Source organism: Octopus bimaculoides, chromosome 2, assembly GCF_046866305.1.
Source record: "Octopus bimaculoides isolate indiv1 chromosome 2, ASM4686630v1, whole genome shotgun sequence".
Lineage (NCBI taxonomy): Eukaryota > Metazoa > Mollusca > Cephalopoda > Octopoda > Octopodidae > Octopus > Octopus bimaculoides.
Window position 1 is genome coordinate 41,459,852 of NC_142929.1, and position 27,373 is coordinate 41,487,224.

Consider the following 27,373-nt stretch of genomic DNA (forward strand, 5'->3'; position numbering starts at 1 on the left):
TTGGTAAAATAAAAAAAAAAAACACTTCTCGTCAAGGTTACATAGTTGTTGTTTATAGGCCGCTCCCCTCATTAACATATATGCTATGGAAGCGTTGGCTGTATTGACATTAATTGGCGTTGTTGCCGCTCTCCTATAGCAATGTTAGAGTCATGGCTATAAACATACCTTTGGATACACCTGGCAATCGTAACAAACTGTAGGTATTATTTGTTATAAATAATTTAACATATCCCGTAAAAAAAAAAAAAAACTATGGAGAGACCTGAAGATTGTATTGGGATCTTACCAGTCTTCCGTTTTCTTTAATACACTGTAAACATAGAAACTGGTGTGAAAACAAACACAAAAAGGTTGGAGATTGCATAACTTGACGGCGATCACCTAAAAGGTTAATGCCTCCGGATATTGTAAAAGATGCCTATAGTGAACTGTTTAATTATCTTTGTGATAAAAGTAGGGATTTTGAAAATTCTTTCGATAGATTCATTGGTGTCCAGCTTGTGTCTCGCCGTTTCAAATTTCTCCCAGCCTCAGTTACCACAACACCAAAACATTCCGTTTATTATTTCTCTGTGCTCTCTCATAACAATTGCTCTCCTCCTGTCTCTGTCGGTTCCATTTGTTTTTTGTCCAGCCCTCTTCTTTCTCTTCGCTTTCATCTCCACTTGTTCTTTAAAAAGCCTCATTACAACGAAAAATCATTTCTTCTCATACCCTTGTCATCTGAATGGTTTTCAACCATGGGAAAGTGTATCGAACCTGAAACTAGAAGAAAATCGCCCAAAACAACTCATGATGGTGCCAGAATGAAACCGGTCATGAGTGAAGAATTGGATTTTACCGCCCATACACTGTCTTCTGATCGACTGGGCAAAATTATTGATGAGATAGATGACAAGTGTAATGAAATGAGAGATGAACAAGCAATTCCTGTCGTTAAACTATTCCCCACCAACCTCTATGGTGATATCAACCCGATAAAATCTCACATCGAGAACACAACTATAACCACCACCATCACCACAACCACAACAACAACAAGCAGCTCTAACAGCTGCAATACCTCCCCTTTTGTTACTTCTGCATCCCCCCACTGTTTTACCTCCCTTAAGGAGAGTAATACTTCTACACTTCATTCTAACCAAGAAGAAATAGTAGCATCAAATAACGACAAATCTTGTGCAGATGTGATCCACACACGAACTCTTATCATTGGCTGTGGTGCTTCAAATAGTAGTAATCAGTGTGGTGATACTATTAGTGCAGCAACTGGCCGCTCAGTTATTGGTAGCAGTAACTCTAACAGTCACCCTGCTGTTTCTTGTAGCTCTAACAGACAACAAACCGGAGACCCTGTCTCAACAACAATTGATAACAACAAGCAATCTTCTGGCGGCATTAGTACAATTAATGTCGAAGATTCTTTGGAAGATACACAACAAAATCGCGAAAATGGTCGCAAGAAAGCAGAAGGTGCTGCAGTCTCGTATACACTACCACTCGAACGGCTTTCAGTCGTTGATTTAAATTCTGATGAGGATGAGAAATGTTCTGTTCAACAATCTAATGAAGATTCGATTAGATTCGGAAATTCCATTCCTAACAATTGTCATCGGGAATCTAAACAGTCAACACAGTATTCCGTTGAGAAGATAAACGATTCTTCCTTGACGTCGGCTTCTGGTGCTAGCGGTCATCCGAAAGGCAAAAACCAAGATACCAAGTCACATTTATCGAATAACAGGAGTCTTGAATTGCCTTTGACGAATGGATTAACTCGAATTGTGGAGAGTAACTTGGCTTCTTGTTGTGATCTTGGCCATAACTTTCTTTGCCAGAATACTACCAGTGGTACAACAACCCCATCCATGTCTCCGATTGACGATGTCACTGTTATGGTAGGTAAAAACGGAAAGTTATCTACTGTACTTGAAAACATTCCTCTTTTGTACATCCCCACCACCAAACAGTTGGTGTCTCAGGACTGGAATTCAGTGACCCCTGGTAGTATTGAACATGGCAAACAGAAAGAAATAGAATATGTTCCTATGACTTGTAAATTTAAAAACGAAGACAAATCTTCAAATTGTGAAAAAGATTATGTAGAAGTTGATCAGAGTCCTCGGAGCACAAGCTGTTCGTTGAACTGTGTGGATACATCTAGTCTATCTAGTCTAAGTACCTGTACAGATGTTGCTTGCGGTGTTTCGGTGGCATCAGGGGTCAGTGATGAATTCAGTGACAATTCCGCATCAACGGGAACCCCAGTTAATACTGAAGCAACTACTAGTTGTGCAATTTCTAATGTTTCTTCTACTGGGACCAACTCGCAGAACTCTACATTCGATACTACCAACCCGTTGGAATCGTGTCTTGTAGAGGTCAACTTACACTCTAGGAATTCTTACGAACCAACACGAAACCAATGGCCACCGTCAACACCTCAGGACCAAAATTTATTCATTCGAGATTGTACAAAACGGAAAAGTATCGGACTGACAGGATTTCTTGGCAGGTAAGATTTAATACATACATGTGTGTGCGTGTGTATGTATGTATATATATATATATATATACATATATATATATATATATATATATATATATATATATATATATATATATATATATATATATATATATATATATATATATATATATATGTTGAACCCCCAACCCCTAACTCTCTCACGTTATATATATATATATATATACACACATACATACATACATACACAGGCGAAAGTAAAGAATACACACATATATGTGATATTTTTATAGCTTGTGTTTATTATTCGATAAAAATCTTTGTTAATGTATAAATACTGTTATATCTGTCAACACGAGAATAACTGTTTCTTGGTAAAGAATACAAGCAAAGCATAGAAAGTAACTAAATTGGAAGGATAGCGATTTTTTTTTAATGGTTTTCAGTAGTTCTACACCAATATGTGTTTTCCACAAAACTCGAGATTTAATAAATATTACATTTTGTTTTATTGTAGGATGCTTATTGAAAGTAAAACATGCTTTGAGTGTAAAATGTTTATTTGTCATTGTAAAACCTGTTACTCTCCCCTCTTGTTCAGAGTTTAAGCTATCTAAACGGAAGAGTGTTGGAAGCTAATTTTATAGCAAGCACCTCTACCCTGTTTTCACGAATTCCCATTCTAGATATGTGCCATAAATGTCTTTTTTTTACTACCAGTTTAACACTAACATTAAGCTAATAAAATTCAATGGTATGTTTCTACTCGGCAATTTATAACCAGGGAGAGTCAAATACAAATAGACATTATTATTTTGAGAGAACTTATTTAAACAAAGGATGTTTCCTCTATAATTTTTTTTTTTTTTATCATTCAGAGCATGACTATATGTTAATGGTATGTAAGCGTGCATGGCGATTTTTTTTTTTTTTAAACAGAAAAAAATTACTACCAACTATTTAGGTTTCTTTCTCCATAGCATTGCTTTCCTAATAAAAACTATTTCTCTGAAATACGCCCCGCCTGCTCATATTCCGTACCCATTTAATGCAACTATGTTTGCAGCTATGGCTTGTTAGGTATTACTCTAAAACGATTAATAGTTTTCTGTAGTATCTTTTGTGTAATCAGGTCGATAGTAATGTTCCTCATACAAAAACACACACACACTCTCTTCCCCTTTCCTTGCTTTCAGTTCAATGTAACTGCTGTTCATTAAACAGTTTCGTAATGGACCCCCTTGCCCCCGTCTCGTCTCCCATTCAAACAACTGTCTTGGTATAGTAGTAGTCGAGGATGAATGTCGACCAGATTGAACTTCTGTGAACCCACATGTGACTATGTAGCTCAATGCGGGATCCACAAGTCCGAAAGCATACCGGGTATTTATTTGTTTATCTCGCAAAAGATGCACCGAGTCAGTTGCTGTGTTGAAGTGGGCTCCAATTTATAGATGAACCATCTCTCTCGTTTCAATTATTTGTCAACGATTCCATGTTGATGCCACACTTTTTATCTCCCACAAAAAAATTTCATTAAAGTATATATTTAAACGGCTCCTTCGGTCCCCTTCCCGTACACTTTCTTTCATTCAGTTGGAAATGGAGGTAGTTGTTTAGATAACCCGACAGTATGGCATTTGCACGACATGGTCAGCCCGTCCAAGTTGATGTGTAAACATAGTTTCGATATATCAGATGTTGGCTTGCTTTGAGCACGCTGACATTCCTCTGTTCTGTCACTGGATGGCACATTTCATCTGGTGTTGGATTTCCTCACGAATGTCAACGTTCTGCGATATACAGGTGACTACACAGGTACTGGAAGGGCATAGCTACATAAGTGTGATATCTATTTTTCCAAAAGTTATGAGGAAACAAAGTCGAGTGGAGGCACACTTTTGTAAGTGTGCCTACTGGAAATACACAACATTTTCCTGTAACAACTATCCTTATGTAAAAAAAAAAAAAAAAAAGAAATGACAAGACCAGGATCCTGCTTTTTGGGTGCTTGTTGATATCAGACCCTTGTTCTATTTACGTTGATCACTAGACCTACGTTCTTAGCGAAAATTTTGGTAATTATACTTCTTCTGTTGAAGTGGCACTACCTGCAGCATCAGTTGCACACTGAAGTTTCAAATGCCAGTATAGCTATAGGTCTTTGTTCCGGTACGGAGTCTGCCAGGGTTCAATAACCTTTACCATATCTCAGCGGTTTGAAATCTGGGTTTTTGGTGGGTGTTTGCTCATTGTCTTAAAAAAAAAAAAAAAGCACTTTTGTAATAGGATCAGTGGTGATGTTAGTACTAGTAGTAGTGATAGTTAGGCCATATCTTTTGACACCCACATTCCTCACCGCATGGCTATAATAGTTGTTTTATTTTTGTGCTTTATCTAATTCGAAACGTGTTTTCAATGTGATCTTGTGTTTATTTATACGAGTTACTGAGCTTTGGTTGAAGACAAAAAAAAAAAAATCATTTTAGAAGAATTCTTGTCTTTCGTCTGAATATTGACAAGAGGTATTTTTTTTATATATATATAATTTTTTTTTTTTTTTTTTTGTGTTAATCGTCTCGGGATAAAATATTTTTAGTGGCTGTTAACAAACATATATTTAGGCTAAATTGTAGAGATAATTTAGTTGGAATATTCGGTCTGGATAAGTCGTCACCTCTTGGGAAACTTGAAAGGAGATTTGTCACTAAAGACATTTACACAGCGATTAGAACTACTAGAATTCTTCCTTTTGGTAAAAATCATGTTTTTATTTTATTTCTATTTTTTACTCCTTCGTCAGCTAATGTCACAAATTCTTTATAGCTACGCTTTTTCTGAAATAGTCATTGAGTCATTGTACTTTGATGCTAGGGAATCATTAAGTTCTCTCTCACCCACACACACAGAGGAAATTTCTTAAATCTATAATCAGGAGACCAGAAATTCAAACTGGGGTCTCTATACGAATTAAAAATAACCCGGAGTCTCTCTGCTAAAATACAAAATCTGTTTATATATATATATATATATATATATATTTAGGAGATTAATTTTTGAAAGTTGCATTCCCTCGCTTTCGGTAAATATGTTGCTTATTTTTTGGTAGTTTTTGACTTTTTTAGTCCCTCTAAGCGTGAGGCATTACTATATAGTTAATGCCCTTATATAAATTATATATATTTATGGGGAAAAAACGATGAGTTTTTTTTCCTTATGGGGTTTTTTCACGCTGACTACTTGATAAATTCTTATAAAGATTTTATCCTATATTATATATATATATATATATATATATATATATATATATATATATATATATATATATATATATACATGTTTGGAGCTGGTAGCTAGGAATCTCCCATTAAAATTAATAATTGTCTTCGCTTTCTTCAATTGAAATTTTATTAAACTTAATTATCTTTCTGTTATTTTTCTCTTATATAAATGTAATTACGGCAAAATTCCATTATGCCGCATATGACGAATCGCTAAACACTGGATGTTTGAATTTGCTTTTGCACGTTTCTGGCAATATTGACTTGCCAGTTCCAAGTTTTCAATAGAGGCCCTCTAGAATAAAAGAATACTTAGTTTTGTTTATGTTTTCTGCCGATATATGAAGGCATTGAGAATGATACGTCAAACCGTCCCAAATGACAGTACAATAAGAATATTACAATTCAGCAATAAGTATGTGTTGTGTATAAACATTATAAATGTAAATATTTCAATTTAAGCGTTGAACAGTTCCATGGGATAAGTACGGTCTTTCCTCTTATATAACGTTTAACAATGAACCAACTCCTCTTCGTGAACAGATTAAAAATATATGTTACTGAGTAATTAAATACAAAAGTTTAATGAGTCCACCTGAAAGTATTGTGAAAATAAAAAGCTTAGATATAACGAAAACAATTTCATATTTAGTCTGGGCTGCCTTTATCGAAAATTGAAGACCTGCTCATGACAGCTATTACATTGTTCATTTCCTTCTATTCTGAGAAAGCAATTTATCTATAATAATTTCGTTTTAACACCCATTTCCCCATGTTGTTTCGACGGGTCACGAATACACATCTTTGTATTCGTTTTGATTTTGCTTCATCTGGTTTTATGAGACCCAATGCTTACAGATTGACTTTCACCACTTCCAGGACAAATCTCGTTTTGTCTTAAGCTAAGCTCTTCTGTAGATCTTTCTACTGTCAAAACATTATTTCCGCCCTGTTAAAATATTACATGAATATACCAAATTGTCCCTAGCAGTTTTGCCTAAACATTAAACGTAGCCTTTTCCCATAAATTAGCCCACACTCATTCCTTTCGATTTGCTGAAGATCTTCCGAATTCAAAGCTCACTATACTTAACAGACCCATTTTCTCCTGTCATTATATATGAAAATTTGATTTGAAAAATTGTTATATTTTTATAAATGCTTATATAATAATGATGTGTTTCCGATATTGATGTTGTATAATTGCTATTCATCGTCAACATGTTACATTTTCTCATTTTCCCACCTGTTGTTGATTGTATGTGACATGTCAATTTCGGAGACAATATGTCCGAATAACAAACAGACCCAGTAATTTAAGATATTTGATGTTACTTTTGTGAAAATGTAAAACAATGTGGAGAATGTTTAAGGAGCAGTGGTGAGGAGAAAATATGAACTGGATAAAGTAGTTGTATGATGATAGTAATTTTAGATTGAAGAAATTAAGTAGTTATTACAGTTTAGTTGTTTTTTTTTTGGGGGGGGGGTTAACATACTGAAATTGTTTATGTATATTCACAGGCTTATATGACATTAATATACATTAATATACATTATATACATTAATATGAGGAATCCTTAATATCTTTTCTTTTAACTTTTACTTGTTTCACTCATTGGACTGCGGTCATGCTGGGGCACCGCCGTGAAGGGTTTTGGATGACCTTTTTTTAAAGTCTGGTACTTACTTATTTTATCGGTCTCTTTTGCCGAACCGCTAAGTTTCTGGGCCTTAAACAAACCAACACCTATTGTCAAGTAGGCGGGGAGGGGACAGACACACAAATACATACATATATACATGTGTGTGTTGTGGATTAGGTAGCTTTATTAAACTAATGTTTTCAATATGGATTCAATTGTTCTGAAGTCGTAACATTTTTTGTAACTCACACACAAGATCTTAACCGAAATATAAAATGTATTTTTGATTGGGTGGTATTCATCAAAAAAATTCAAGAAAATATTAATTAAACTTTCTCTGTGTAAATTAAGAGCAATATAACAATATATATATAACAATTTGTTATACCAGTTGTGATATAACAATTTGACTTTTAGAATTGATATTTATATAATGTTTAAAGTAAAAAAAAAAAAAAGGTGAACTGGACCTGTACTTAAATTAAAGAGATCATTTGGAAACCTTTCTAAAGTGCTGTCATAAAGAAACATATTTTTAATGGTTTTAAACAAGACACCTTTCTTTTTTTATATAAAGAAAATGACTGAAAGTACAATTTTGTTTATAAATGTTTTAGCAAGCATGAAAGGACATCAGGTTTTGACCCTGTGGACCCAATCAGCCAAGAATCTGGTATTTCCAGATTTTCTAAGAATGGCCGGGTCTAGGTATCCAGTGATTCTTGAAGGATGCCCCCCCCCCTCAAGTGTCACCTGTGCCTGGAGCCTGGCCACATTAAGAAAAACTGTCCCCAGGACCAAGGTAAGGTCCTGGAGCAGTTAATAAAAGTAGTGCCCCCCCACTCTCCCATTGGAGGGAGAGACAGAGGAAGTCGAGGAGGTGGAAACCTCCTCGAAAAAAGGGAAAAAAGAAAGGTGGTGAGCAACAATGGTTGCCCACTGAAGGATTCAAAGGCTGTGGGAGGGAAGGAAAATCTTCTGGACAAAACGGAAGAGCTCTGTACTCCCGTGGCCCAAAAGAATAAAAAGAAAAAGAAAAACGGGACACTGCCAGCAGTTAGTAATACTGCTGGCATGTCCCGAAACCCCATCAGTGGGAATTGTGCCACCGACGGAGGAAGCTGTGGCCCCTCCCAGTGAAATTAATGAAGAATATGTGGTCTTCTATCTCAAGGGAGGTGCTGTAGAAAATTTTGTAAGTAGTGTTGTAGATCGGGAACTGATGGTCCCGACCTGCAATAATAGTTCACATTGGCCTCTGGTTGCGGAGGTAATGGAAGAGAGTGAGTTTTTCAAGATTATGGATTCCTTCTCTAAAGAGGAATATGAATTTCTTTTTCGGGTCCTCAATGTACTGCTGCGGGATTGCCTACAGGCGGCAAGGGATTTGATCGAGGATGGTTGATAAGAGGCTTAGCGCCTCAATTTATGTTATTATAAGGAGTTAATACCTCATTTGTGTTTTTTTTTTGTTTGTTAATAAAAAAAGAACAGTGTTCTCGTGGGGTAATCGATCGACGGGTGCCATCGCCCCTCTCATCTATATCATTTTGTCTATCATTCCATCTCATTTGTATTGCTATCCAGCCCGCATTGCTACTGCAACACTCTTTGTAATGCCCTTGTGGCAAATTTCATGAAATAATCTAAGTGTAAGCACATCTTCTCCATATTTGATTAAGTAATGGTTAGGTCTGATTGGAATTTCATATATATATATATATATATATATATATATATATATATATATATACTCTGAGTGGTTGGCGTTAGGAAGGGCATCCAGCTGTAGAAACTCTGCCAAATCAGACTGGAGCCTGGTGTTGCCATCCGGTTTCACCAGTCCTCAGTCAAATCGTCCAACCCATGCTAGCATGGAAAGCGGACGTTAAACGATGATGATGATGATGATGATATATAGGTAACTTAAACACAATGTTTTCTTTTATCTAAATACAAGGTTATATTTTGCAGAGGGAAGTAACCAATTTAATTGAATCCTCATTATTGCTGTCTATGTTATCAATATTTAGAAAGATGAAAGGCAAATTTGAACTCAGAACCTAGAGGAACAACACTAAACAAAGCAATTAGTCCAGCATCCTGTTATTTCTGTCATTTTCACCAAACTAAATTTAAATATATTGAAGAATATATATGACATGCCTGACATTGATAGGTGAATAATTTAGGTTAATATGTAGAAATGAATTTAGGGCCACTTAAGCTTAATAATGACGGTGTATAGGAGAGCAGTAGGTAGACAATAGTGTAAGCAATTTAAACATCTAGATACTAAGCAATACATTCTACTTGAGTCTTGAGACCATGAACATCTGCAGTGATTCACTTAGAGCTCTAATATTCTGTTATTTGATTGAATAAATCAGTGAAGGTATTGTTAGTGACGAGAGATCATATTAGTTCCAAGGAAGAGAACTTTTAATGACAACAGATTCATTTTGCTGAAAGCATGTGTTAGTGAATTATAATCAGACTTGAAAATAAACCTTCAAACGATAGAGGAAAATTGTGTACTGTGTCTTAATATGAATCAGAGAAAACTGAAAGCAAGTTGTTTAGGAATTAGTAAACATTGTTTACAAAAGGTAAAAAAAAAAAAATGAAGATGAAGTAGACACATGGTGATAATCTTTATTGCTACAAGGGTGAAGGATGATGGGCTGCATTAACCCTTTCTTTACCGTATTTATTTTAAGATGCACTGTATTTCTTTCAATTATTTTAAATATAAAAAAGAATTTAGTAAAATAACTTGGTTATCATTAAGCTAGGAACATAAATTGTGACTAAGTTTTGGTGAAAGATTTTAATTCAAAACTTATTAAAACAAGACATTTGTACTACAAAACCAGAGGCGGTTTCAGCTGGGTTCGTATCAAAAGGGTTAAAAGACATGTTACTGAAAGTGTAGGGATTTACTCTGAAATTGAATGAAATGAGAAAATGGTATGAATAGTATACAAATAGTAAAGTACCTTGGGGGAGGACTACTACCTAGAGGCAGTCAAGGAATCCTACTGACCCATGATTACTCTGACTACCACCAGCAATTGCTTTCTTCCTGCTGTCATTTTCTGGCCTATAAGTACATGCTAAGAGCTGACATATTCACTCAGCCATGTTTACAAGAGGGCAGCTGTTTACATCAAACACCATTTTAAGTTACCCTCAGTTTAAAAAGATTGTCTGTACATTGTGTACCAATCATTTTTGAAACCACACCACCACCATCCTGGCCAGCCTCCTGATGTGTACACAACCATTGCTATGCAGATCCTGGTTTTGCCAACAGCTACTGCATTTATACCTTGTCACTGAAATCATCGGACAAGTGGCCTTGCTTCCAAGTCAACTCTTGGCCAGGTGCAGTTATCCATTATATTCTGTTGATCAGAGAAAAGAAAAAGGTCGGCTGCTTTGTTGGTCTTGGAGCAGGATGGGTGTTTGGCTTTCCCAGCAGCAAAGTGCCTTGGTGGTAAAGTGCTTTGAAAGGTCTCTCTCTAAAATTCCTTTGCTTTCTTATTTATTTGAATGCTACATAGGTATGTGAGTTTGCTTATGAGTAATTTTTGTTGTTAGTTTGTGCATGAGTTTTTCAAAAATATTATATGGTAGCAGTGAGTTGATCTGTTGTGAGTCAGTGATGTATGACAGTAAGAACACAATCAAACTAAGAAAAATATAGAGTGAAGTAGATACAGCTGTTTAATATTTGAGTGAATCAAAAGACATAGCAAATGAGAGAAGCTAATGGCTTATAATTTAGCTGACTTATTTCAACACATGCTATAAAAGAATCGAATAAAAGATTGTATGATAATTTTATTGAATAGAGTATAAATTACTTTTGTTTTCATTTTTATACTATCCTGTTATTACTTATGGATCATCTCTTTTAATGATGGTGTATATGAATACATTTACATTTATCATTTCATTTTTCAGTGATATTCCATACTAATTTTATTTCCTTATTTGACTTTTATTTTATAGTATTTTATTCATGTTCCACATTTTACCTCTCTTTTTCAAGATAATGGAATTTCATTGCGTTTTGATTTTTTTAGTTTTGTTTTTGATAATCAAACAACTTTTATCCACTCTAACATCATTATTCTAAATAAACGTTTATAATGTAGCTCTTTTAATTGATTATATTGAATAAAGAAACAGATTTTACCAAGTTTCGTAGGTCACACAGCAACTGGTCATTATAAATATAAGCAGATAGATATGATACATTTAGTAACAGTGTCGTAAGCACCACCCCAGGCATTTTCAAGGTTAGTATATCATTTTATTTGTCTCGACGTCTAGAATCCGAAAAAGTTGGGAGAAAGAACCGGTGAGGCTTGCAATAAGGTCGAAAATCCAGCTGAAGAAAATTGTTCCTTGGCGCTATTGACACGACGCTCGCTCACCCAAACTGGGATCAGAGAGTTTAGTAACACACTATCGTAAGTACACACACTCAATCAATAACACTGGTGTGGTCCCTGTATCGTTTTTTGAGGTGTTATGGCTCATTTTCCAATATTCCTCGTTACCATCATAACAATAATGGGCTATTATCTTACTATCTTGTCTTACTTACCTCTTAAAGATACTTACCTTGGTATATTAAAACACAAACAATACCTTTGCGGGGTCTCTGTATGTTTTTTCTAAGTATTTTCTAAGTATTATATGCAATGCGATACACCATTTCGTAGTACCAGTATATTCTACAAAATGAGAAAGACGCAGTCATTGTTTCATCTTTCAGATGCATACAGGATTTAAAAATTTTACATAGGTGGAATGATTAGAGGAGGTCTTCACAGTCATTTTAAGACCAAAACCAGCTTCCTAACTTCATTCCTTACTAAGATATCGCATTCTAAAAGTTACAAAACTTTACGTTTTTCTCGGTTTTTAAATTGTGGTGCTTACGACTGTCTGTTACTAAATGCCTGATGTAAAGTAATACCATCATTAGTTTTACATCCATTTTCCAATGCCTGCATTTTTAGAATGGATCCTTTCCAATGTAGTATCTTGCCATTTGTTATATTCTTTTGTCATCTCCTTTGTGAGGTTCAACATCCTGAGATCAGCTTTCACCACTTCTGCCCATGTCTTCATAGGTTTTCCTCTTTCATATTTTCTTTCTCACTGGGGACTTCCTAGTACCTCTTACCTACATGTTATCATCCATGTGCATCACATGTCCATATTCTTGCACAGTACAACTGAGAAGGTGGCTTCATACCAGGTGTCAAGAGGCTAAAGTATGAAAGAGAGATAAGCACAGGTGTCTTCCTATAAGAGGGGATGCATGGCTACCCAGTATTATAATAATGGTGATGTCAAGGTGCCAGAGCAAACTCTTAAGGTAGAAGTGTATCTATTTTAATATTCATTTATCACCTGAAGGCAGCAAACTGGTAGAATCATTAGCATGCCAGGTGAAATACATAGCAGCATTTCATCCGTCTTTATGTTTTGAGTTCAAATTCCACCAAGGTTGACTTTGCATTTCATCCTTTCAGGGTTGATAAAATAAATATCAGTTGATTCCTGGGGTTGATGTAATTGATTTACACCCTACCTTGAAATTGCTGGCCTTGTGCCAAAATTTGAAACCAATATTTATTTACCACATTATAGTTGTTATCTTAACTCAATTTTACTCTAACTTAAATCACAATGTATAACTATCCAGAAATTTATCATTATCTTTTTTGTCAATTGTTCTAGATCAGTGGTTCTCAACCAGGGTCCAGATAAGATTTTTGGGGATCCATGCAACAAATTGGTAAATTTGGGATCCCCAATAGTATTTTAAGGGCTCCTGAAAAAATTTTGCTTTAGATGTATATATTGGTGTGTATTGCAAGAAACAGCTAGGTTTCTTTCTTTAACATTCTACATAGTTCAACATACACAAGTTGATGTGTGAAAATTAAATTAGGAATTTTGAAAGAAGTTTCTGGAAAATAAGTATTTTAAGCAAAGAGGGTCCCCCAGAATAAAATAGTAATCAAAGTGGTCCATAGATAAAAACTGGTTGAGAACCCCTGATCTACATAATGTAAATCAAGTTTTGCACATTATTGTTACATTCCTGGATTTAACATGCACTAGCATGTATGTAAAAACAAATTTGCAGGTCTTAATCTTTCTTCCCTAATTTTATAAACATTACCACTCTTCTATAATTAGCTTCATATATCATTGCTCAAATTTCATACCATACACAACATCATACTTGTATATTTAGCATTATTTACAGACATTACTGCACCTCACTATAGTAACTGCAATCTGCTATCATACATATGACACTTATTTATAGTAGGCATTGCTGGATTTTAATCTAACTTGATAGTACTTAAGCTTTTATTCTTCTCACACCTACTCCCCTAATCCCAACCCATAATCCAACTTGCATTGGGATGCAACTGGAGATTTAACTAACCATGTTACATTTCATAGATAGCCACCAATGCTAATTTAAACTTTCTTCTGTTTATATTGTTCCTTTTGATTGCAATATATTCATTCCTCGAATTTATGTTGTTCCTTTTTGAAAAAAATTAAGTCTCCCCAAAAGACAACATGTGTATATAGATATGTACACACACACACACTGTTATTAATCATCATCATTTACTGTCCGTTTTCCATTCTGACATGGGTTGGATGGTTTGACAGGATCCAGTGATCCCCAGGTCTATGTCAGGCTCCAATGTGGACTCTGGCATAGTTTCTATGACTGGATGCCCTTCCTAACATCAACTACTTTACAGTGTGTACTGGGTGTTGTTTTTTTTTTCATTCCACCAGCACTAGTGGGTGTGCGTGCACATGAGCTTTAAGTTCTCAAATCTGAATGTAGTGCATTTCTTCACACATATCAAAGTGTTAGTGTCTGCATGAACCAGTAAGAGAGTTAGTGTTGTCACTGTGCTTGATCTTTCAAAGAGTCTTTCACCGAGCACAAATGGAAACCATAAAACCATATGCTTTAGGCCCCTAATGTTTGAAACAATATTTTTCACAATAAAACATAAAATGCTTCCTTTGAACAACTTACCTCTATACTATCAGGTTGTTCAAGCAGAGATGAAATAGACTAAGCTCATACAATCAACATTAATGACAATCTGTTACTAGATGATTTATTTTCCTGCATTGATTTAGTTGTTTTACAGAATTAGCCTCTCAAAGCAAATCTGACTTTACAGTAATGTTTTAAGTATTTCTTTGTTCTCTCTCCAACAACAACCCCATGTATTTTAAGCAATTAAAGGTCATGTATACTTTGTTTAATGTTAATGACAATTGACAAAAAAAAATAAGTTCAGGTGAGCAGCAGTTTTCAAAGCTAGATAACTGCCATTTTTATAAGGTTTTGTTTGTTTTTATATTATGATTTTCTTTTTTTAACTTATAAGCTTTGTGTATATTTCATCTATTTATTATTAGCACTGTGAGGTGGCTGAAAACAGAGTTTATTCTTCTTTTGCATGTGTCTCATTCTGTGCAATGATAAAGTCACTTAAGTCTCTCTCTGAGTATTTCTTTGTTCAACTATTTTTCTGATCAACCCCAGTTCACATAAGACTAAACAGATGATAAAACATAAATGTCCCTTTCATTGCTCCCCCCCCCCCCAATAAATAAATAAACATTCCAATTCAGATGTGACAACTGTCTCAACAAGCTACAGCTGTGTGTATAAATGGATGCTGTGATTAATTACTATGGATAATTTTTCAAAGATAAATTAGAATCAGGTCATGGGTTTGGCTCCCTGGTATCTTACACCTCTTGTCTGCGACACATTAAGCTCCGGAAGTGTTTAATGATAGATCTTTATTGCACAGATTAATAACTATTAATTATATTTCAGAATAATATATTCATACCAAGTGGTCATCTGATTTCTTCCATTTGACCAGATAGTAATGAAAAAAGTGCATTTTATTGAACCCAAGTCTATTGAAAGTTTGTTTGTTCTTTACTTATATAAAGGTAATAAGTCATAGCACAATTGATCTGAAACACAGTCATCCTAGATGATATACTGTTTGGCTTCATGCCCAGCAGATGTACCATGGATGCAATCTTCATAGTGAGACAACTACAGAAGAATTATTTGGCTAAAATTAAACCACTCTTCTTTGGCATTTGTTGACTTGGAAAAGGCCATGACATGATGCCATATCACAACATATGTATGATATAATGTATATAGATATGTATGATATCATCATCATCATCATCACCATTGTCATTTAACGTCCACTTTCCATGCTGGCATGGGTTGCACAGTTTCACTGAAGACTGGCAAGCCGGAAGGTATATATATTGTAGGAGTGGCTGTGTGGTAATTAGCTTGCTTACCAACCACATGGTTCCGAGTTCAGTCCCATTGTGTGGCACCTTCGTCAAGTGTCTTCTACTATAGCCTCGGGCTGACCAAAGCCTTGTGAGTGGATTTGGTAGACGGAAACTGAAAGAAGTCCGTCGTATATATGTATATATATATATATATATATATATATATGTTTGTGTGTCTGTGTTTGTCCCCCCTACATTGCTTGACAACCGATGCTGGTGTGTTTACATCCCTGTAACTTAGCGGTTCGGCTAAAGAGACCGATAGAATAAGTACTAGGCTTACAAAGAATAAGTCCTAGGTCGATTAGCTCGACTAAAAGGCGGTGCTCCAGCATGGTCACAGTCAAATGACTGAAACAAGTAAAAGAGTATATTATTATTATTATATACAGGGTGCATAACATATCTGAGGACAGATTTATGTTCATAAAAAAACAGCTATATAATAACAGATAATAACTTTATCAAAAAATGCTGTGAGAATAAAAATGAACCTTCTTTTCTAGAATGTTATTCAATAAAGCCACGTTCAGCTTCAACAGCTGCTCCTATATGAGATCAAAGTTATCTACATGCTCAAATCAAGTGGTCCTGGTTCATTTTAGACATTACTCTATGGCAGCTTTCAAAGAATCTTTGGTGCTGTGGGTGTGTTCATTGACTTCTCTCTCAACAACGCTCCACATAGAATAGTCCAATGGATTGAGATCAGGAGAATTAGGAGGCCAAATGTTAGGGGTTATGTGATCGTGAAAATTTTCAGCCATCCATTCTTGTGTTAATACAGCCATCTGTTATAGTGCAGAGTCTTACTGAAACACATATGGCCTTCCATTGCATACACTGTCTATCCAGAGCTTAACAATTATTTCCAGAACCTCAACGTAGGCAACAGAGTTAACTCTAAAGCCTTGTGGAAAGAAGTAAGGAGGCATCCCATGTCCTTCATTGCTGACAACTCCTAAAACCATGACAGTTACAGGATATTTTGTATGCATAGCACTTGGAACTTCAGAAGGGTCTGCACATAACCATCTGCCATTTCTTCTGTTAATTTTTTGATATTGGTCAAAGTTTTAATCATTTGAGAAAAACCAAATCAAATCTTCTGCTAGATTTTTCAGTTTGTTTAAGAGCTTTTAGATCTAATGTAGTGATTTTCTTTCGCGTTTTATGACAAATTGACCTTTCCTTATCTGAACGAAAATAAATAAACTGTGTCCAGGCTCAATAAAAGGAGCCCAAGTTATTGGCTGCACTGATATGGTTTATGTGTGTGTTGGCAGAAATTAAATCCACTTACAAATGCACATTCACTTTACTAAATTTATGCTCAAGCAAAGCCCGAACAGCCCAGGTGTCAGTCGCCACTGATATATATATATAAAGGCATATAAATATATATGCATTAATGTATCTAGATATATATTTATATTCACATATGCATACATACCCACAAAACAATTTCTTGAATTACAACAGCATTAATATTGATTTCTTTAATGGTTTTCTTCTGCATAATGTTGATTTCTTTTGAATTATATTCATAAGAATATTTCCTGACTTTGGCACAACATCACAGAATATAAGGGATGGGTTAGACAGCAAAATCAACTCTCACACATGACATGCCAACTGTTGTACCTATTATGATATTGGTTTGAAGTCAAAAAAGGCATTGAGTAAACCAGCTAATATGTGACTGGTCCTTTATTTATCACCTCCAGCAGTATGTAAGATGATGTCTGCTGACAGCAGGATTTAAAGTCAGACTGTAAAGTAATAATACTAATTACTTATAGACGTATATTTTGTCTGGCCATTGGGAAATAATACATTTCCTTGAACAGGTTTTTCACTGATGAATGGAAACAAAAGATGCCACTTGTATGACATGGGACTCATTTTTAAAACGATCTAGTCATGGTACACATACACACATGCATGTGTGAGTGTGTATTATATATATATATATATATATATATATATATATATATATATATATATATATATATATATAGTGAGTGAGAGAGAGAGAGTGTGATGCAGGACCCCGAAGTTGGGATAGGCTAGAGTATGGAGTAGGAGCCAAATAATAGGCAGGAAACAGGTGTGGTATTCAAAGCTTTATAGGACATACACACATTTCATCAAAGTGCCAAAATAATTACATAACCAGTAGTTTTTTGCACTCATGCATTTCACCTGTGTCCCTATATATATATATCTATCTATGTATATATTTTATATATTTATATATATATATGTCTTGGGTATGACTTTAAACTGCATGTGATAGTGCACCCTAGTTCAGGAATTCCTGGGTTGTGAGGAGTGTGGAACTATGTTTTAGCCACTATTGTTTCCTGGTCTATTCTGTATACTCTGACCTGGAGTAGTTACACCTATCAGTGTTCTAGCTTTTGGTTAATTAGCATATGAATAAAAACCACCATGAGTGAGGGATCTCCTAGCTGTTGTCACAACAGTCTTCTAGGAGACAGACATTCTGATGTAAAACTTGCAGTTTCACTTGGTTACTGGTCGGTCATCTCATTTTGGTTTGTTACTAAGTACTAATCACAGAGACTCAGAGTGGTACTCATGTTGTGCAAGCATTTATCACTATAAGCCAATGACAGTATATGGTGGCCTCATTTGTCATTCCATATACTGAATGTCCTATGGCAATGGAAGAGTGGTGACATGTGCAGACCTGACTCGTTGAAAGTATATAGTTATATAAAACAGCAGGACTGAATTTTCATCTTAGAGGTCATGGCTAGAAAACCATAAATCCATTGAAAGTGAAAGAACACAAAAAGACAGCAGTCACCGTATGATACATACACATATGTCATCATCATTTAACATCCATTTTCTATGCTGGCATGGATTGGTAGATTTGACTGGAGCTAGTAAGGCCAGGGGCCACACCAGGCACCATTGTCTGTTCTGGCATAGTTTCTACTGATGGATGCCCATTGTAATGCCAACCACTATATATAGTGTACTGGGTGCTTTTAACATGTCACCAGCACCAGTGACTTTTACATGGCACCAGTACTGATGTGATGTACAGATATTGTATATATTTTTTTGATAAATCCATTAACGGAAGAAGGCGCTAAAAATGTAAAAAAATATATATATAGTCATCCAACATTCTGACTACCTTGTTATTCTCAATATATATTTATATATACACACATATGATAGGCTTCCACACAGTTTCCATCTACCATATTCACTCAGGGCTTTGATCTGCATGGGACTATTGGAGAGGACACTTGCCCAAGGTGTTATGTAGTGGGACTGAACCCAAAACCACATGGTTGGTAAACAAACTTCCTAGTCACACAACCATACCTACATATAGGATGTTAAAATACCTTCAAGTTATTTTAATTATTTCTTTTGAGTGCTAAACCTTTATCTAATAGAAATACTTTCATGAAACTTTATTTTGGTTTCCTTTATTCTGACTAGATTGTTACCCATTGCTATGCTGCTGGTAAAAATATCTGTTAATCATGCACATACTTTCATAAGCTGTTCAAAGTGCAAGTCTTTTTTTTTTTAATGTTTGCGTTGCATTGTCTATATATTGAAAGACTTATAAAATCACACGCGCACACACAAATAGTCACCACCACCCCAAAAAATAACTCTATGCATTATATATATACATATAGTTTTTTTTAAAGTTTGTGTTGTGTTGTGTTTAGGATTTTGTGTCAATTATATTTAGCAGTCTTTTGATGTTGAGGCCAACTTTCATTTGAAAAACAAAAACTTGAAAGCAATTGATCAGAAATGAAAATGTACATATTTATTTCCTTTTTAATAGAATGTAGGAGTTCATACCAAAACGCTGTTATATGATTTTGCAATGGTTATTTTCTAATATTTGAATTGATGTCTCTTTGCAGAACCTAGATTTTCTTGAGTTTTGTTTTTTTTTTACATAATTTATTAAATAAGCACCTTAAATTATACTGGCTACCTAATCAATGCAAAGTTTTAGTTGTTTTTGAGTGTCTCTTTCAGTTGCTTTAATTAGCAATTATAATTTCTCAATTAAAAAAGTTGCTCTACTACCCAAACAGTTCTCATTGAGTGAGTGTGTGTGTGTGTGTGTGTATAGATAAATATACATACACACACACATACACACACGCACACACACATACACACACGCACACACACATATGTATACACACACATGTACATGTATGCAGATATTTATAGTTATATCTGTGCATGTATATATATACATATGTATGGATATATGTTTATGTATGCATATATGTATATGTATAAATGTGTATAGATAGATAGATATAGATAGGTATAGATAGATATAGATATGTGTATATATGTGTGTATATATATGCTTTATGTATGTGTATATATACATATGTGTATTTCTATGTATGCATATGATATGTATGTTTGTATGTATGTGTATATATATTTGTATCTTAATATAAATTTGAGTGCTGTTTCTCTGTCCGTTATGTTTTTATGTTCGTTAACTTCTAGACCGTTGGTGCTAGGACAACAAAACTTAATCCAACAACTCCCCTAATGTCAGGGAATATCCTAAGGGGAGGGGTCTATTTTTTTAAGAGCCACCTAATTGGGGCCCCACTGACACCCCTACTTTTACTGCATTTTAAACAAAATGCATGGCATTGGCAACCAAATTGGAGCAATGAGAATGAATTTCATACCATGAACTCCCAGGGATTATTGTAAGGAGATTCAATTTCTGAAGGGCCAATTAAATGGTGCTCCACTTCCCCCCCCCCCCACACACACACACTCCTATTTTTACTCCTCAGGAGCTAGCCTGAAGGGCAGCTTCAAGGCTAAAAACTTAGCTGTAAGTCAAACTAGAAACTAGCTGTATGTCTATCAGTAAAGCTGGCCGAAAGTGGTCCAAGGGTTGATACACCAACACACTGTCACAGAGATGGAATTCATGTTACGTGTTGAATGAACAAGTTAATGGGACATGGGTTTTAGGTATGGGTGTGCATGAAATATAGGTGTTGAATGTATGGGTCTGTGAATATATGTCGGGTAGGGAGTTTGGAATGGGGTATTGGATAATTAATACCAGGAGATACATATACAATGAATGTGTCCAAGTCCATTACATTACACTAGGGTAGAGGGCCACAAAGGTGCCAAAAGTGCCCACGGCAGAAGTTAACATGAATGCCACCCAAAGGGCAGCTTCAAGGCTAGTGTGATATAAATATATGTATGTGTATATATATGTATATATTTGTATAAAGAAGCACATTTTAAAACTCTAGAGCAGTAATACTTAAAAGGTGGTTGGTTATGGCCAGTTAGAGAGTGAACATCAGCTTTGCACTTATAAAGTTTTTAGTGGTATAGATGACTCAGGATACTTGTTGGCCAGGAGCATATAGCTTCACTGCAAATGGAGGTAGGAAATTTCTTAGTCTAGAGTTTTAAGCAAAATATCCTAAAACAAAATTCTACTGTTGGACAGTACTTCTGAGCATGACAGAGTTATATCCCTGAAATTGGTTCCAGTTGTGTCTGAAAAGGGTTAGCTAGTCGGTAAGCAGGGAATTCCATGTTTCCATCACAAATTTCCTGTGATGAGGACAGCAACTAAAATTTTCCTTTTTTTTTTTGAGTTTAAGAAGGTCCCCAGGTCAGGTGAGATCTTTGCTTGTCCCTGTTGTACTTGTATGTATGTGTGCGTATATATGGGTGTGTGTATGTATGTATGTGTATATATATATATAGGTGTGTGTGTCCATTTAAGTTAGTTTGGGCAAAAGCCTCATAATGTGCTTTTGAAAGCTTCTATTCTTCTTTTCAGAAACCACATGTTAATTCTATCCTCCAGGATGTGGAACTCCTTTCATCTTTGGATAAATATAATAATAACACAAGGATGGAAATTTATAGCAACATGTTTCTCTGATTACTCTCAATATTTATGTATTTGAATATTTTCTTTGCTGCAACTAAGTCTTCAAATACATAAATATTGCAAGAAATCTTAAGTAATATTATATGTACACGAAAAATTGCAACCTAATGAAGGTGTACAGTGTAGAAATATATGTTGCAGTGCATTAATAAATCCTATGAATTTCCATCCTTGTGTTAATATTATTATATACATGTATGTATATGTGTGCGTATGTGTATATATATATATTTATGTGTGTGTGTGTATGTATATGTGCGTATGTGTATATATGTGTGTGTATATATATATGTGTGTGTTTGTATGCATGTATGTGTATATATATATATATATGTGTATATATGTGTGTGTACATGTATGTGTGTATATCTATGTATATATATGTGTGTGTGTACATGTATGTGTGTATATCTATGTATGTATATGTGTGTGTCTATGTATGTATATATCTATGTATGTTTGTGTGTGTATGTATATGTGTGTATACGTATGTATATATATGTGTGTGTAAATATGTGTGTGTTTATGTATGTATGCATGTTTATATGTGTGTGTATATATACATATGTTCTTTTTTGTGTGTATGTGTATGGATATCTATATAGGTAGATAAATATGTACATATTTACATCTATATATGTGCATACATGTAAATCTGTATACACACATATATATATATATATTATGTAAGTCCTTGTCAGTATTTTGCTTTTCCCCTATTGTTGTGTTGTTGTGGGTTAGATGGGGTTTTTTTTACAGTTCTGCCTACACCATGCTGGCTCTCTCAACCTTTACTGGTGGTTTTTCCAGTTGCAGCAAGTTTTTTTGCTGGGATTTCAACGTTTGAATTCTCTTCATATTATTAACTTGTGTGATAATGTGGGCCACGTGTGCTTATCATGACATAAAATGAGAAAAAGTTTTCTCACGCTTGAGGTGAGGGTGAAGGGGTCGCTGCTGATGGTGGTGGTGGGGATCTCCACCCTATATAAACATAAAGTCTCCATAATTAAAACAAGGTGAAACAGATTAGAAGGTTTATCAAAACCCTCAGCACCAGTAAAGATCTTTACTCAGGCTCTCTGGCACTTACTGGCTTATATTAGCTTCAACGTCCATGGAAACGGAAAAAAAAAAAAAAAGATATAGATGAAACAGGCAATATAGAATAAATCACAGCCAGGTTTCTTCTCCGTCCCTATATCAATTTTTTTCTCGGTGAGCTAACTTTTGATATTTCATCATTTCAAGTTCTGTCTGTGAGCAGAAAAAAAACAAAAAAAAGCAAAACAAAAAAAAGACCCTAGTTGGGTATTTTTCAGCTTTGGAATAGTCAAAACTATGCATGCTCTCGCTTACTCTCATTTTATGAAACAGCTTTGTTTTTATTATTTTGGGGTTTTTTTTTTTTTGCTTTATTTATGGGTTTTCTTGTTTATTAAGCTTTCAGTTTTATTCCTTAATATTTATTTTTGCACCTAAATGTTTGTTTATTCACCAGAAATTTGCTACCTATTTCATTCCTACCTTATATCTAACTTTATAGAAACATTTCTATGTGCTTCCCAGTTTTAGAATAGATAACATTGTGTCCCTGTATTTCATGTTGTAAAGTGCAATTAAAAAGGTTGGCAACAGGAAAGGCATCCCGCAACGAAATACTATCACAGAAAAATCAACCAACCCATGCCAGCATGGTAAAATGGGTTTAAAATATGGATGATGATCTTGTTTTGTAAAAGCATGTTTTCACAACTGACAAATGCTGGAAAATAAATACAAAATAGCTTGATATGCAAATATATAGTTAGGCATTTATAAATACATACACATATACACACATCACAGCATCAATGTTTTTAACACTGTATGTACATATTGATATACAGATGGTGATTATATTACACACACACACACATACATTGTTTTTCAGTGGTGTGTATACATTTAGTATGATTCACAGATAGCGATTCACACATACATGCATTTATATCTTCAAGTAATATACTCTTATTCAAAATCTCGCCCCAGTTTACTAGTATCATTAACCCTTTGAGCCCCGACCTCCTGAACCTTATTTGACCATATACCAGGCACTCCACCAGTACTCTACCAGTAGAGTAGCGCTACTGTATAGAGAAAAATAAGTCATCCACTGGTAAACCAGTGTTATGGGCTCAAAGGGTTAAGCAGTGAAGCTGATCGCAAGTCTGAACCTCACAAAAGAGATGACTGGGGATTCCATTGTAAGGTAATGTGGCTGGAGAAGACCCATCCAGTCCTTGCCCATGGGAAAACAACAGACAATGATGATGATTAAGTATCCAATTTATTTGTAGGGTAAAACAGTGAGATGGTAAGGGGGTTTTGTTGTTGTTATTTTTTTTTTTTTTTTTTTTTTTTTACAAGTTTAGTAAATGAATTGGAATGGTTAGAAATAGAAAGTCCCATTATCAGGCTTCAGTCTAGAGATTTACACCTCTCCTCTGTTTTACTTTAGTATTTCAACTGTTCATATCAGATTCTACTTCTTTTATGTTCAAACCAGTCAGATCTGACCTCTCAGACCTACCCTCCAATGTCATTCTAAAAAAAATAAACAATCAAATCGTTGAAAACTCAAGCTTATGAGATAATGCATGATTAATCAAAACAATGTTAATAAATAAGCATTACGTTTGACTGTAACCTGTGTGTTAAGGAGTTAAACTCCCAAAGTTTTTGTTACATTTTTCACATGAAACTTCTTTGAATATGATTTAAGTCATATTTTAAAATATTAAATGTGACAATAATCAAATTGTACCTGATACCACAAGGGGCAGTGAAATAATCTATTATATGAGAGACAAGTCAGTTAACTGTTTGTTTTTATTCTGTATTTTGTTTTTCCTTGCAAAATACATCTTACTTTATAAAGAAATTATTCATGTGTAATTGTAAGTTTATTTCATATGAAAACTATTAGATGCTGTCTACAATGATTTATACAATACAGTCCACCAACTTAAGAAATAGAGCATAACTGACTAAAAGTGTATGTGAATAAATTATATATATATATATATATATATATAAATATATATATACTTGGCATATGAATTATACAAGCAGATGTTTCTCTTGTCTGGTTTGCTGATCCTGGAAAAATATTCATAGCTACCTAAGTTATTTCTTTACAAAAGCAACAAGTTTATTTCCGAAATTGAAGTGTGATTCAGTAAAATGATTTTAAGTGCAGTTGTTATAGCACCTGTTAGAATAGTTGAATAGTTTTAAGCACACTTTAGCTTTAGTCTTTGACTGATTGAAGTAAGAATTTAGTGAATTATCTAAATTGCAGCTAAAGACTATTATTACGTGTTCACCTCAACATGACATTCTCTTCCTTGCTAGTTGGCAATTTCATTTTGTTTTTTATTTTTTATCAATTAATTAATTCCATATTATTTAATCCATATTTCCTCATTGCTGGAGCAGCTACTATAGATAGATAGATAGATAGATAGATAGATATGTGTGTGTGTTGTTTAGATCTAGTAACGTAATATAATTAATGCATTTTACTTTTATTTGTGTTGCAAATTTTAATTGAACTTAAAATTGCTCCTTTGTGCAACCTCTTTTATTATTATTATTTTTTTTTTTTTTGTATTTTTACTTCATTTTCTCTCCAATTAACCCAATCAAGTCTATGTCTGTAATTGCATTTACAATATTAGTCTTTCACTCTTTAACTGCAAAATTAAATATCATGGTTACTCCAGTAATGAGTAATGATGTTAAATATCTACCAAAAAAAATTAGAACTGGTGCTTTCTGGAAGTCACATTGCTTCAATAAACTTGACAAAAAATAGTTTCAATATTGACATTCCTCGACAAAAACAGACTGGTATATAAAATTACTTTCAGCAGTAAAAGTATTAATACCATTTTTTTTTAATAATTTTATTTTTGAGATGTGTTTTTCTCATTTAAGAAATTCTTATTTGAATAAAGTTCTGTCATATAAAGTGAAAGAAAATATTATAGCAATGTTGAAGTTTATTATTATATCTTCAGACCATTTCCAAGTGGCAAAATGAATGAACAGTATATCCATAGTTCACTATAAGTGGCAAATCTATTGATACAGGGCTTTTCAGGAATATAAACTCGTCAACTACTCCATAGAGATATCATGAGCTGCCATTCATCTTTTTTAGTTATCAGCTATGCCTTTCACTTATTTGTTTACTTCATACAATTACTGTTTTAAAATAGCAAAATATCATTACTATTCACAAATGAACATGATTCAATCTTTACACCAACTTTTTTTTTTTCACCCGGTTTGATCTCATTTCAATCAACTTCATATACAATTTACCAACACGAGTAAGACTAGCTTTCATTTCCCATCAGTTAAAGCATCTGTTTCCTCTTCCGTCTAGATGTATAAGTAATCATTGTCATTGACCTAACCATTAAATACAAAAGACTTGATGTTGACGAGCCTATTTTGTTTTGCTTCAATGTTATTTTCCTCAAAAACCAGCTATGGTAGAAGTAATTGGCATGCATTATAGTGGCAGTATATTGCTGTAAGTTTATATATTTATATCTATCCATGCACACATACACACACACACACACACTTTTTGCATGTTTTTGTTGTTGTTTTTCTTTAATTTAAATTTAATTTCCAAGAGACATTGAAGAATAATATTTCAATAAAAAAAACTTGGAAACTTTTTTTTTGTTTTTGTATCTATAGCTGAGTTAATTCAACTACTCCTGCTGTCTTTCATTATCATTTACAAATTGCTCATTATAATTATAATACTACAATTATATATTATGATTTCAATAGGGAAATCTGATCCTAATTTGGCTATGTGATTATCACTTTGAAGAGAATATCTTTTTAATATTGTATTAATTAATTTACCCACTTTTTGGATAAACAGAAGTTGACCAATTATCTCTAATAAATACAATTTTCGATGAAATAATTCAAAGATGTTTATAACATAGCATGCTCAAGCCATCCCACACACACACAAACACACACACACTCTCTCTCTCTCTCTCCATCTTATTAGTCTACTGATAGTTAAGTAATATTTAGTCATAGGTAAATGAATATCAGGTATTGAATTTATTTCGAAACAAATAATCCCAAAGCAATATTTCTCTCCCCTCCCCCCCTCTCTCTCTATCTATCTATCTGCATACATACACTAACACACATATACGTACACAAAAGGCTTCCGCACAGTTTCTGTCTACCAAATTCACTGATAAGGCATTAAGTAAGCTCTAGGCTATAATAAACGACACCTGTCCAAAGTGTCATGGTTTCAAAGCAAACTTAACCAAACAGCTATTCCTGCCCTGTTGTTGTTGTTTTTGTTGTTGTTTTTCTCCCATGCTTACAGTTTTATTCATCATATTGTTTACAAACTTCTCTAAGTCTAGATTTCACCAAACTTTAGTTCTTTTATAAAAGTCATAGAGATGATGTTGCTCTTAAGTCCCATTTAGTTTGCTGTCAAAACAGGATTGACAACCTGAA

At 34.3% G+C, this 27,373-nt stretch overlaps 1 protein-coding gene across 1 annotated transcript in view; it reads left to right on the forward strand.

Moving 5' to 3' along the window:
* Positions 1 to 70: 70 nt before the first annotated feature.
* Positions 71 to 27,373, forward strand: part of LOC106884228 (uncharacterized) — a 151,764-nt gene continuing 124,461 nt past the window's right edge. Inside the window, exon 1 of the mRNA XM_014935488.3 lies at positions 71 to 2,518. Coding sequence (XP_014790974.2) covers positions 396 to 2,518 — 2,123 coding nt within the window. The 5' untranslated portion in view covers positions 71 to 395. The remainder of the gene's footprint in view (positions 2,519 to 27,373) is intronic.